The sequence below is a fragment of the Nannobrachium achirus genome (genome assembly GCF_963921795.1).
Source record: "Nannobrachium achirus genome assembly, chromosome: 4".
Taxonomy (NCBI): domain Eukaryota; kingdom Metazoa; phylum Chordata; class Actinopteri; order Myctophiformes; family Myctophidae; genus Nannobrachium; species Nannobrachium achirus.
This window is the reverse complement of record NC_137813.1, coordinates 6335451-6348158: the sequence shown is the minus strand read 5'-3', so window position 1 is coordinate 6348158 and position 12708 is coordinate 6335451. Positions and strand designations below refer to the sequence as shown.

Here is a 12708-nt window from a genome sequence, read left to right as displayed (position 1 = left end):
AACTTCTAAATCCTGACCTAGGGTTGTTGTTTTTTTATTATTTTTTTTTAGCAACAATAAGATGTTGCTATAAACATAGCAACATCTAAAATGACAAAGATGCTTTCCTGGATTGAAGGGTGTAACAGACAACATATGGGCCGGCAGTGGCTCAGCGGTAGAGTGGCCAGATGTAGGGATGGAAATCGGAATCAGCCAATATAAAAAGAATCGGCAGGTATGATATCAAACCGGCCAAATCGGTGACCGGCAGGTCACTGACATAAATACCGGTTTTATGCCAATTGTGTCTATGGCACTGCACAGCATGATGCTCTGGTCCTGTGACTAAAGTAAACATTAGCAAGTAGCAGCCAGTCTACTTAGTGGCAGCCTACATAATACAGATGGTGCTGATTACCTTTGCAATGTAAGGATATATTCCATAATCCTGTGTCAATGTCATCTCCAAAAAGAAGGGGGGAAAAAAAGCATGCGTCACCTGCTTTCCTCCTGCCTAGTCCAGACGGTCATATTAGACTGGATATTGTCTGTGATTTTGGATATTGTATTATTGTGATTGATTTGGCATTAGTGTTCTTCTAGCTTATTGGCACTCAAATTGAAGTATGTCTTTGTAGGCAAATTTTCTAGTTCTTAGCTAAAGAAATCAGTATCGGAAAAATCGGTTTTGGCAGGTCAGACCTTCATAAAACCGGTGGATCGGTATCGGCCAAGAATTTTGCAATCGGTCCATCTCTAGCCGGATGGAAACCCAGTTGGATCATGACATGACATCATGATGGACATGGCAGCATCACGTACCCAATGCTTCCTGTCCACGTCCTCGTCTGCATCCCACTTCCTGGTCAGAAACGGTCTCTTCTTGCTGATGATCTCTCCAGCAAAGAAGGTGGTAAGAGTGGGGAACTCCTGGGAGCAGGAAAGAATAGAGGGTCAGAGAGATGAGATGAGAGGAGAGGAGAGGAGAGCAGGACACTGAAGCAGCACAGTGCAGATATGTTCCATCCTTAGCTCTTATTCTGCTTTGAACGTTCCTGTTCGCCCCAATTTTAACGAGTGAGGCGCGCCAATACGGCGCTCGTTCGTTTACCTCGTCTGATGACTGTAAGCTGATGAGGGGTCGTGCCGCCGTGTACTGTAATCACATCGCGAGCAGTGATGTTCTTAAAAATCCATTATGCGTTTACATCAACGGAGACCATTTTGCTTCCGTGTTGATTATCTCAGGCCCTGTGGCTTTGTGTGCAATGTGTCTTCCCATGCTGTGGCAAGAGGAAGCGGCCACATTCACATTAATGGCATTACGCCCCCCTCTGCTGGCTGGCCTGCGAAAGCGCAGCCTGCCAGGCAATATAAGGCAAAAAAAAAAGAAAGAAAAAAAAAAGTCTCTCAATCTACTATAACGTTGCAAAGGTAAGCCGCTTTTTGATGGCGCCAGACCCAATAAATAAATAAATAATCTGGCAGTAAGAGAGTTAAGATGAAGCTGGAATATTTTCGCTGTCGGGCAGAAACCTCCCATCTCCAATCCATATTCTAACTTTGTGTTTTTGAGCGGTGGTAGACCGCTCCAGTGGCTGTGTGTGTCTGTAGCCAGATTCCTGTTATGTTTGGCCATAGCATTGTGTGTGTGTGTCTGTTGCCTGTACATCCTAGACTTAAATCCTAGTCTGAAGATGTTATGCAAGCACGACCACCGCTCACTTCACATTGGAAGTGTTTTTTTTTGTAATTGAACACCCTACTTTCAGGGTTCCCCAATTAGTTTTCCCCAAGGGCCAAATTATGTCCAGAGTACCAAGCCGAGGGCCACAACATTGCAGGGGCCGACGGTGGTGTTCCCGCTACTCCAGTGACAGTTCAGATATCGTCATTGTCGGGTGAAAATCTTGTATGTCCAAAACCGTTTGATTTGCATTTATCATTTTGAAAATGATTTAAACTAGTGAAAACAGAAGATCTACAAGCACACAACGGTGTTGTGTGCTTGTAGATCTTCTGTTTTCACTACTTTTGTGCGACGGCCTTGTATGATGAAGCAGGGCTTTACTTTGCGAAAGAACGTACAAATTTGGAGATACAAGATTTCCACCCGACAACAACGATATACTAGTGTTGTTGCTGCTCTTATACCACCATTATTACTGGGGTTGGTGGGGGCCAGACAGTAGCCCCCCACGGGCCGCCTATTGGGGACCCATGCCCTACTTGATCAGACTACAATGGCACACAAAAAAAGCACCAAAAGTAGCAGATATGCACGCTCAAAACGTGGCGCGAAGCAGATCTGCAACTTTTTCTATTTTTGAATTTGAATCCTGAAACATAAAAGTTTTAGACATTTCCACCCAACGACGCAGTTTATTTATTGAAGCACATTTCAAATGGAATACTAAAGTCTGTCTGACAGTACCGATACACAGTACCAATTGTATATCATGCTTGTTATGTTGGCATGTTCTATTAGAAACAGTAGCTGATCTCATAGCCTGGAAAGCAGGCGAATCTGCCAGTGCATAAAAAAAAGAAATGCCCTCAAAGTCAGAGATTAACCCATTTAGGCCTAGAATTATTGAATGCTTTAACTATTTTTGAAAAAGTCATGAACATCTGTGCACATCTTTGAATATAGTATGCGAACGTTTGTAACTCAAATTTTGCATCTGGGTGGTGGTCCCTGCCTGGAACTAAATATTTTGAGATGGGGGTCCGTGGCCAAATACACATCATTTTGGGGGTCCTTCACATGAAAAGGATTGAGAACCACTGACATAGTAGTCTCTCAGGAACAGACTAACTGAGCTCCAGTTAAGTGAAAAGGACCTTTTCTTTGACGATGGCTGGCCAGATTGCTGACATAGAAACATAGGTTTTTCCCAAAAAAAAGTAGAAGGATTCAAAAGACATTTATAGAATCGGGTCAAAATTCTAATTTTCAAGTTTTTTTCAAAAATAGCAGATCTACAAACTCGCAGCGTGGCACTTGGTGCCGCGCTGCAAGTTTGTAGTAGGACTCACTTTGATCATGGCACCAATCTCTTATCTCACTATTCTCGCTTTGTTTTGTTCATAAAATCACCCTACTGACAGCTTGTAGATAAATCTTTTTTAATTCAATCCTGAAAAGAAAACTTTCTTTGGACATATGAGGTTTCCACCATGGCGGAGCCGTCATCTGCCAGTATAAACTAAAAGTACAGTCACGTTCTGCTGGACAAACTAACACGCTCGGCAGCATCGATCAATTATCATTAAATCTGTGTATAAGACCTGATTCTTCTGGCCCAGCCTGAAGCCGGCCCGGGTTTGCAACAACCAGGGTTCCCACACATTTTTACCAATTCATTTCCAAAACTTTTCCAGAATATTTAACCCAATTTCCAGGACTATATAACAATAATTCATCTCAATAACAGGTGGCTTACTCCTATTAGCAATGCCCCAAGACAGGCAGTGTATGCCAGTGGTTCTCAACCTTTTCAGGCCGTGACCCCCGAAATAATCATATTTGAACTGGGGACCCCGGCACCCTGAAGAGCACTAAGAGTTGAGGAATTTTATATAACACTGTTTTATTTTCACAATTTCTGCCTCTAATATTTGACAATTTGGCCAATGTTTAATTTGTCATTTCAGAGGTATTAACTCATTGACTGCCAAGGCACGAGTTTCACGAGTTATTGCAGTACTCCCAGGCTGCCACAGCCCGAGTTTCCCGAGTTGGAAGCCATTTTGAAAAAAAAAAAAAAAAAAATTTTTTTTTTTTTTTTCAAAATTTTTTTTTATAAAAAATTTTCTAAAAATGCCTCAAATGTATTAGGCATGATCACAATTGTGAAATTGCATGTTTAGCCCCATAACAAACACATCTTTCAAAATGTCAAAAATGGCTGTTTTGTCTGACTTTGAAGGCTTGTAACTCATGAAGGCCTGAACGGATTTCCAAGCGTATTTTTTTGTTTGAAAGCTTTTAAAAAGTACTACACATATAATGCATATATGGTGCATGGGCGTGCACGATCCGTGCACAAAAGATTGATCCGTGCACTCGAAATTTAGGAAGGTGGCAGTGTTTGTTTTGTCTGACTTTGAAGGCTTGTAACTCATGAAGGCCTGAACGGATTTCCAAGCGGATTTTTTTGTTTGAAAGCTGTTAAAAAGTACTACACATGATGCATATATGGTGCATGGGCGTGCACGATCCGTGCACTAAAAATTGATCCGTGCACTAGAAATCTAGGATAGTGGCAGTCTGGTACTTGGGGGCCATCTTGAAATGGCATTCAATGAGTTAACAAAATCAATAACCAAAGACAATGCATAGCTATTTTTTCCAGGACCTTCCAGGACCCTTGATCAATTCCAAAACTTTTCCAGTACAGGGTTTCCTGCAGGAAAAAGTCTTGACCAGGGGGGATCTCATGGCGCAGAATTTTTTTGATAATTAATTAATTAATTCGAGTAATTAATTTTTTATATTAATTCTTATTTTGCCCTATAAAAAACACATGAATGTGCCCATGATGACGGAAAACACAACTACATGCTATCATTCACATTTATTCAACATTGAATAGGCATTCAGGAGATACCAGCCCTTATGTTTTCTTCAAATGTAAACAAACATGGCTGCCATGTTTGAAAGATAGGGTTGGTATGGGGGTTAAACATGCAATTTCGCGATCGCGATCATGCCTAGTACATTGTTGGAGGTCCAAAAAAAAAAAAAAAATTTTTTTTTTTTTTTAGTCCCTTGGGGGGGCGGGGGGGTTTTCAGGCCGGGCGGGGCGCCTGGCCTGTAAAGTGCTGCAGGAAACCCTGCAGTACTGGAAAAATATTTTTCTAATTTCAAAATATTTCCAGGAATTTCATGACCGTGGGAACCCTGTGTCACGTTCTGCTGGACATTACTAACGTGTTTGGCAGCATCGATTAATTATCATTATCTGTGTATAAAACCTGATTCTTCTGGCCCAGCCTGAAGCGGCCCCGGGTTTGCAACAACATATTTACGTCTGGTCTTGTTGAGACACGTTGAGACAGATTCAGGTCCGTCAGTCACAGCTGTTATTTCACAGCACATACTGTAACATAGGAACCCCATGACCGTTGCCCTTTCCACCAACGTTACATAAATACGGCGGCAACACCATCCATTGACGCATAGCGCTTACGCTAGGAGTCCTCTTTTAGACTTGACCTAGTGGCCTTACGACTACCAGTTAAGAATCTGTGTCACATATCGGGACTGTCTGGACTAGTTGGCGGGGAAAAAACCCGGTTTTGACCAGTTTCTGTCTGCTTTAGGAGCAACAGACAGCGTGTATCTATTCTGCATCTAGCTTAAGGCAAGACCCACATTTACATTTTTAACTAAAATCTTTGCTTCTGGGGGTCCCTGGAACAAAATATATTTTGAGATGGGGGTCCGCGGCCAAATACATGTCACTTTGGGGGTCCTTGACATGAAAAAGTTTGAGAACCACTGATATAGCAACATAAGTTTTTTTTTTTTTTTCTTTTTTGTAGAATCGGCCTATAGCAGTGGTTCTCAAACGTTGTCATGGCAAGGACCCCCAAAATGATATGTATTTTACCACGGACCCCCCAAAATATGTTGTTCCAAATATTTCCCAAAAGCAAATATTTCAGTTCAAAATGTTCACTCTGAATTTGGTTCTTGCCTGAACCCCATTCAGAACGGGTACACATTATAGTGTATATTTTATGCTTTAACTATTGAAAAATAGCAGATCTACAAGCTCACAGCACGGCACTCTAGCTTGTAGATCTGCTATTTTTGAAAAATCGTGAAAATTAGAATTTTGACCCGCTTCTATAAGTGTCTTTTGAATCCTTCTAAGACTTTTTTTTTTAAAAACCCTATGTTTCTATGTCAACAATCTGGCCAGCCATCGTCAAAGAAAAGGTCCTTTTCACTTAACTGGAGCTCAGTTAGTCTGTTCTTGAGAGACTTTCATGTGAAGGAGAGACTTTCATGTGAAGGACCCCCAAAATGATATGTATTTGGCCACAGAGTCGGACCCGCATCTCAAAATATTTAGTTCCAGGGACCACCAGAAGCTAAATTTGAATTACAAATGTTCGCTTTGAAAATGCATATATTCAAAGATTTGCACACATTTTCACGACTTTCACGACCGCCGCTATGTGAGCTTGTATATCTGCTATTTTTCACTGGTTAAAGCATTCAATAATTCTAGGCCTAAATGGGTTTTAAGCTAGATGCAGAATAGATGCATGCCTACTGACAGACAGTCAAATAACAGTGTGACCCAGTTGGAGCGGAGCTTACCTCAGTCAGACCTTTGATCTTCAGGTATCCACACAGGTAGGAGTCCTCCACGGTCACATGCTGCACACACACAGAACACCATAATGTAAACACATCACGTTAGGCCCCTCACAGTTATTACATAGGCGCACATATTCCAGATTACCGTAATTTTACGTAATCATCGTTATTATTTTTTTCATAGACTTTTACAAAGATATTCATATCAATTATTGTAACCCTAGAATCATGCCATCCAGGATCCTGGTGAATCATGAACATGAAACCTAAAAAGAAAATTATATAATACATTTAATAAATACCCTTTGTTTAGCGATTTAAAATGTCTTCTTTTCACAGAATCAAAGGTTTCATGGTCATGATTCACCAAGATCCCGGATGGCTTGGTTCTAGGCTTAAACTAATTTACATAAATATGTTTTGTAAAAGTCTATTGGAAGAATGAATGGACGCCCATCATGCCCACTGCTAAGCTCTGCGCCAAACGGAAATGTGTTGTTTATTCATATTCATAACGTTCCAATATTCAAAATGCATTTGACCGACAATTAAAATCGCTAAGTAAAACGTCACAATCCTGACAGTCATGTTAGTGGGAGAAATATGTGAAAAAGGTGTTCACTTCCGGCAGAAAGCGTGAAAATTTGCACCTAAGGGTATTTTTGTGTGCTGAATTCAAAAATTGACGGATCCAAGCACTTTTCCCATGGGATCTGGTGGCTCTAATTCACTTAATATACAGGGAAAAAAGACCCCCCAAAGAATCTTCTTTAAGTAGCATGCGTGGGGTCTATCTAGGGGTTTTTCATGATTCTGAATCCAAGGGTGTATCAAACTATGGTTTAGTATGGTTTAGTGATGAGTCATCACTTTTCACAGTTGTGTAGGGTCCATTTCTAGCCCAAGGAATATTTTTCGTGCAAAACAAATGCTTGCAATGTATTCAGAATCATGAAAAACTTTTTGGGGGGTATTTTTTCTCTGTATAGTAAGTGAATTAGAGAGCCACCAGATCCCATGGGAAAAGTGCTTGGATCCGTCAATTTTTGAATTCAGCACACAAAAATACCCTAGGTGCAAATTTTCACGCTTTCTGCCGGAAGTGAACACATTAGCCTATTTTTGTTACATATTTCTCCCCCTGTGTCGTCATAAGAGGTCACAGGTATTGTAAACACACTTCTCTGTAGCAGGCAGGTCAGAACATGCATAAGGACACTAGGGCATGTAAAGTAAATTGATTCCAAAGTGCACTTTAGTGCACGGCTTTGAGAGGTTTCTGCTGCTGTCATGTTCAGGTGTTCACAGCCATAGTTGTCGGAGGTGGAAAGAATTCTAGGGATTTGATTGGTTATTAAAGAGAGAACAGCTACAGATTTTGAGAGAAGCCCTTCAATGCAAGGGTCTCCAACATTTTCCAGACCAAGGACCGCTTAACAGAGAGAGATGAAGCTACCAGGGCCCAACACTACATGGAGAAATTATGTTGCAGATTAAACGTTTTCAAAGATTGCTTCAGACGTGTTTGACAGAACTATCATCAGTTAATGTGTATTTTAAGATGTTTAATCTCTTAAACTCTCAATACTTGGTCTGCTCTTTTTCCCCCCTCTACACCAAACCTCCTCACCAAAAATAACAGATCTACATTAAGCTCAACGCAGCATGTAGATCTTCTATTCAGCACAGTTAATGTTGGAGATGCTAGGGTTAGAGATGTGCCGATTGATCAGTGAGTTATCGCGATGAGGCGATAATGCCTCTACCGGCTTTGATCGGTATCGGCTTTGCCGATATACAAGCTAGATCAGATATTATCACAATATTTATCTGTGGGACTGAATGTTGGATACTAAAGGACCTCAGCCTGATTCTCCTAATATACTTAATATACAATGTCAATGTTTTGTAAGAAGAATCATTAAATATATAAATGCTGCAACAGTAACACAATAAATAGAAGAATTTATGGATTTAACGCTGTGATCGGGAATATCGGTATCGGCATATACTGATTCCAGTTGATCGGTGATCGGTATCGGCCCGAAAAATTGCAATCGGAGCATCTCTAGCTAGGGTTCAAGTGGTGGTTAATGTAAATAAATAAATATATCCACCTCTTTCCGCGGGAGTTTGCTGGAGGGGACTGGAGATTATTTGGACCACACTTCCGATTTAACAGCAGACATACAAGCTCACGTCGCGTCGCAGATGCAGCCTGTTGTGAGCTTGTAAATCACACTCGGCTGCGGCGCCGGAAGCTCGGAACAGCGTCTGCGCAATGCACTATGGGGCGTTGGAAACTCGTGGATATATATATATATATAATATATAACAGACAAAGATTTTGTGGCCCCCTGGATTAACTCTGAGGACCACCTAAGACCCCTGCTTTACACAGTGCAACTGCTTTGTTTGGTTTACACCACCAGGACATGTGCGTAAGAGTGGGTGACATTATGTTATGCAAGGTTCCAATGAATGAATCACATTTTAACCACTGCAAAAAAAAGTACATGCACTTTCTGTATGTCAAAGAAACAGCGAGAATTGCAGATCAACATGCTTACAACGCATGTGAGCGTGTAGCCCCTGAAACATGACTGTCATATTATATGACACATATATTATATGACGAGCGTCTTGTGATCCAAGGCTAATGAGCATGTGTAGATCAGCTATTTTTGTAGAATGTGTTCACTTATGACTCACAAAGGGCTTCGTGTGGTTAAATAAAGAATACAAATTAGAGTGAAAGAGTAAAGAAATATCAAAACAAAGTACACAGTGTGGCACTGAGTTCCTCTTGTGCAAATAAAGGTCTTATCAAACAGTAGCTGCTATGGTGTCAGGCATATTCGCCTATAACATATTCGCCTACACGCATTTGGTCCTTTCGCCTGGCATTTTCGCCTTGAAGGAGAGTCTTTTCACCTACCTGTCTGAGCCATTTCGCCTACCCTCAATTCTGCTGTCAGACTGTCCATGTTTTCATATTATCTCTTTGTCATTTAAATATTATAGTGACTGTGACAGTGGTGTTACATGTCAAACCTACACACGGCTATCCTATGCACTCCATAGTAATCACATAAATACAGAGCTATTGGAATCAGGTGCGCCCAAATAATTAATTAATCCATGTCCCGATACTATACATTCTTTGGTACAGTATTGAACAGTATTGTAAAATGAACAGTATTGTAGGCCTATATTGTTTTAACATTAGGCTATACAAAATATATATGTAGGCTATTAGCCTATAGGTCTATATAAGATATATGCTACACCTAAATAGCCTATAGAGTCAACCTTGCCTGTCAACAGGCATAAAAAACTATTTTGCCATTTTTTTAGGAATAAAATGTGATGTAAATAATAAATGTCAAATAAACTGTTAGATTCACTTGACAACACTGTCAGTCACTATAATATTTAAATGACAAAGAGATAATATGCAAACATGGACAGTCTGACAGCAGAATTGAGGGTAGGCGAAATGGCTCAGACAGGTAGGTGAAAAGACTCTCCTCCACAGCGAAAATGCCAGGCGAAAGGACCAAATGCGTGTAGGCGAATATGTTCTAGGCGAAAGTGCTGGTGACCGCTGCTTTGCTATCACGTTTTGTGCAGCAACATCAAATATGCATATGCATGCATCTGAATGTGAATGTCAATGCAACGTGAATGCAAATGGTTCTGCATTTATAAGATCACGTGCTGCAAAGACAGCGCTTTAACAGGTACACATTTTTGTGTATCATTATTTTGTGCTTTAACTACTGAAAAACAGCAGATATACAAGCTCACAGCGCGGCACCGAGTGAAGGTTTTTTGAAAAAAAAATATATATGTTTCTATGTCAGCAATCTGGCTATCCATCGTCAAAGAAAAGGTCCTTTTCACTCAACTAGAGCTCAGTTAGTCTGTTCTTGAGAGAGACTACTATGTCAGTGTGGTTCTCAAACCTTTTCATGTGAAGGACCCCCAAAATGATATGTATTTGGCCACGGACCCCCATCTCAAAATATTTAGTTCCAGGGACCCCCCAGAAGCAAAATTTGAGTTACAAACGTTCGCATTGAAAATACATATATTCAAAGATTTGAACACATTTTCACGACTTTTGCAAAAATAGCAGATCTACAAACTCGCAGCGCGGCACTGAGCTTGTATATCTGCTATTTTTCAATACTTAAAGCATTCAATAATTCTAGGCCTAAATGGGTTAAATGGCATCTGCGTTATCCTATCTTCTGCACGAATGCATTTTTTCTAGGAAATGGAATCCACTCCAGTCAGACCAGTCACCTGGCTGGCTTCAGAAATTAGGTCAGCGTGTCAGGCTTGAATCACAGCCAAAAATAGCAAGTTAGCAACACACTGGGGGCATTGGTTCTCAAAGTGGGGTCCGGGAACCCGCAGGGGTCCTTGAGGGAGTCCCAGGGGGTCCCCGGCTACATGATAGTTAGGAACCAAATGGACCCTTATGGGTATGTAACTCAAGAGAATGTACAAATGGAACCAAATGGACCCTAACAGGTCCATTTGTACACTCTCAAGAGTGAGATTAACATTGATTTTACAATATGTATTAGGGTCTCAGGGATAGAAATGCCTTGAAATGGGGGTCCGTAGCCTATAATGCATGTCAGACTGGGGGTCCTTGAAATTATAATGGTTGGGAATCACTGCTACTCTGCTAGAGACTTTAAAAAAATCTTCTCATATATGGGGGGTCCCTGTCATCTCTTTTCAAATGGGGGTCCGCGGGCTGACAAGTGTCAATTTGGGGGTCCTTGACATGAAAAAGTTTGAGAACCATGATTGCACTCTGGGGGGCTACTACTGGATGGATCTGCTTAGCTTAGCTAGGTTGCTACATACATTACTGATTAATATCACGATAAAACAAATATAACAATATATAAAAGTATATTATGTCACTTCTTATCGTATTATTTGTTAGTGTTTTACCTGTAAAACCACCTCCACGGCATAAGCGTTGCCTTTGCTCTTCTGGTGTCCAGTGAACCTGGAGCCGCTGTACAGCAGCGACGAGGCGACCCCGGGCTGGCGCGTGTTGATCGGGGCGGGAGGGCTAAGCGAGGCCGGGGATGAGGAGCAGGAGCAGGCCGCAGCGGCCGCTGCCCCGGGGACACCGGGGCTCCTGCTGCTGCTGCTGCTGCTGCTCCGGTGGTCCGCGGCCCGGACCCCCGGCATCCTGGCCACCGCTGCTTGGGGGGCCTGGAGGTGGGAGGACGGGAGGACGCCGTGTCGTGTGCTGTTGTTGTCACCGAGTCCGAGCGACGCCACCACGGCCAACAGCCCTCCTCCTCTGGGGTGGTGGTGGTAGGAGACGAGCGACATCTGGGTCAACAGGGGCCGGGGAAGAGGGGACCTATGGAGCGGACACTGGGTCCACACAGGGCCGGGGAAGAGGGGACTGTGGGTCCTCAGGGGCCGGGGTAGAGGGGACCTATGGAGCGGACAGTGGGTCCACACAGGGCCGGGGTAGAGGGGACCTATGGAGGGGACACTGGGTCCACAGAGGGCCGGGGAAGAGGGGACCTATGAGCGAACAGTGGGTCCACACAGGGCCGGGTTAGGAAAGGAGAAGTTCAGCTCCGTAGTCCAGGACGTACAGCCTCGGTCCGGGTGTATATATCTAATATGTCTATTCTATCAGCTGTCAGTGAGTGTCTGCTGCTCTACTCTGCTCAGATCAGCTGCTCAGCTCTGCGTCTGCGATCAGTCAGTCAGCTGGTGGTGTATGTGTGTGTGTGTGTGTGCGTGTGCGTGTGTGTGTGAGAGAGAGCAGCCTTTGATTGGCTGGACACGAAGGACGAAGCTCGTGCTGGGATCTGATTGGATGCCATACCTAGGATTTTTTGGGTTTTATTTATTGTAATGTTTTTAATTGCAATCACAACTTTAAACTTCATGCCATATTGGGGTGGGCCGTGGGGGCAGGGTTGTCAATCCAGGAGATACATTTTTTGGGGGGTGCGCGGAACTCCCCAACCAGGGTCATGGGGGTCCTCTACCCAAAACTCATTATAGATATATTTTCCTGTGTTCTGTTGAATTGTGTGCATGTTTGATACATTTATCAGGCTACTTTACAAGCATGGGTACAATTTCAGCCTAAAATGCCAAATGTAGTAAGACATCTTTAATAATGATGTATCATCTTTAAGTCATTACAAGTGAATATCTGTATGATCTTGCATGCATTGCCCCCACCCCTAAAGCGGGGGGTCTGGGGGTCCTCTCCCAGAACATTTTTAACAAAGTAGATTTAATCTCCTGTGTTCTGGTTATTTTTGTGCATGTTTGATACATTTATCAGGCTTGCTTTACTAGCATGGGTACAATTTCAGCCTTAA

The 12708-nt window shown here is 42.4% G+C and overlaps 1 protein-coding gene across 3 annotated transcripts in view; it reads right to left on the bottom strand.

Annotated features, from left to right (window-relative positions):
• Positions 1-12040, bottom strand: part of gid4 (GID complex subunit 4 homolog) — a 53588-nt gene extending 41548 nt beyond the window's left edge. For 2 of the 3 annotated variants that reach the window (XR_013961993.1, XM_080724775.1), the window contains exons 1-3: positions 11297-12040; positions 6320-6379; positions 805-912 (exon numbers count right to left, since the gene is read on the bottom strand). Coding sequence is in view for 2 of the 3 variants with exons in the window: in XM_080724775.1 (XP_080580901.1) it covers positions 805-912; positions 6320-6379; positions 11297-11689 (561 nt within the window). In the remaining variant the exon portion in view is untranslated. The remainder of the gene's footprint in view (positions 1-804; positions 913-6319; positions 6380-11296) is intronic. The other variant, XM_080724776.1, reaches the window with a different exon arrangement.
• Positions 12041-12708: the final 668 nt, after the last annotated feature.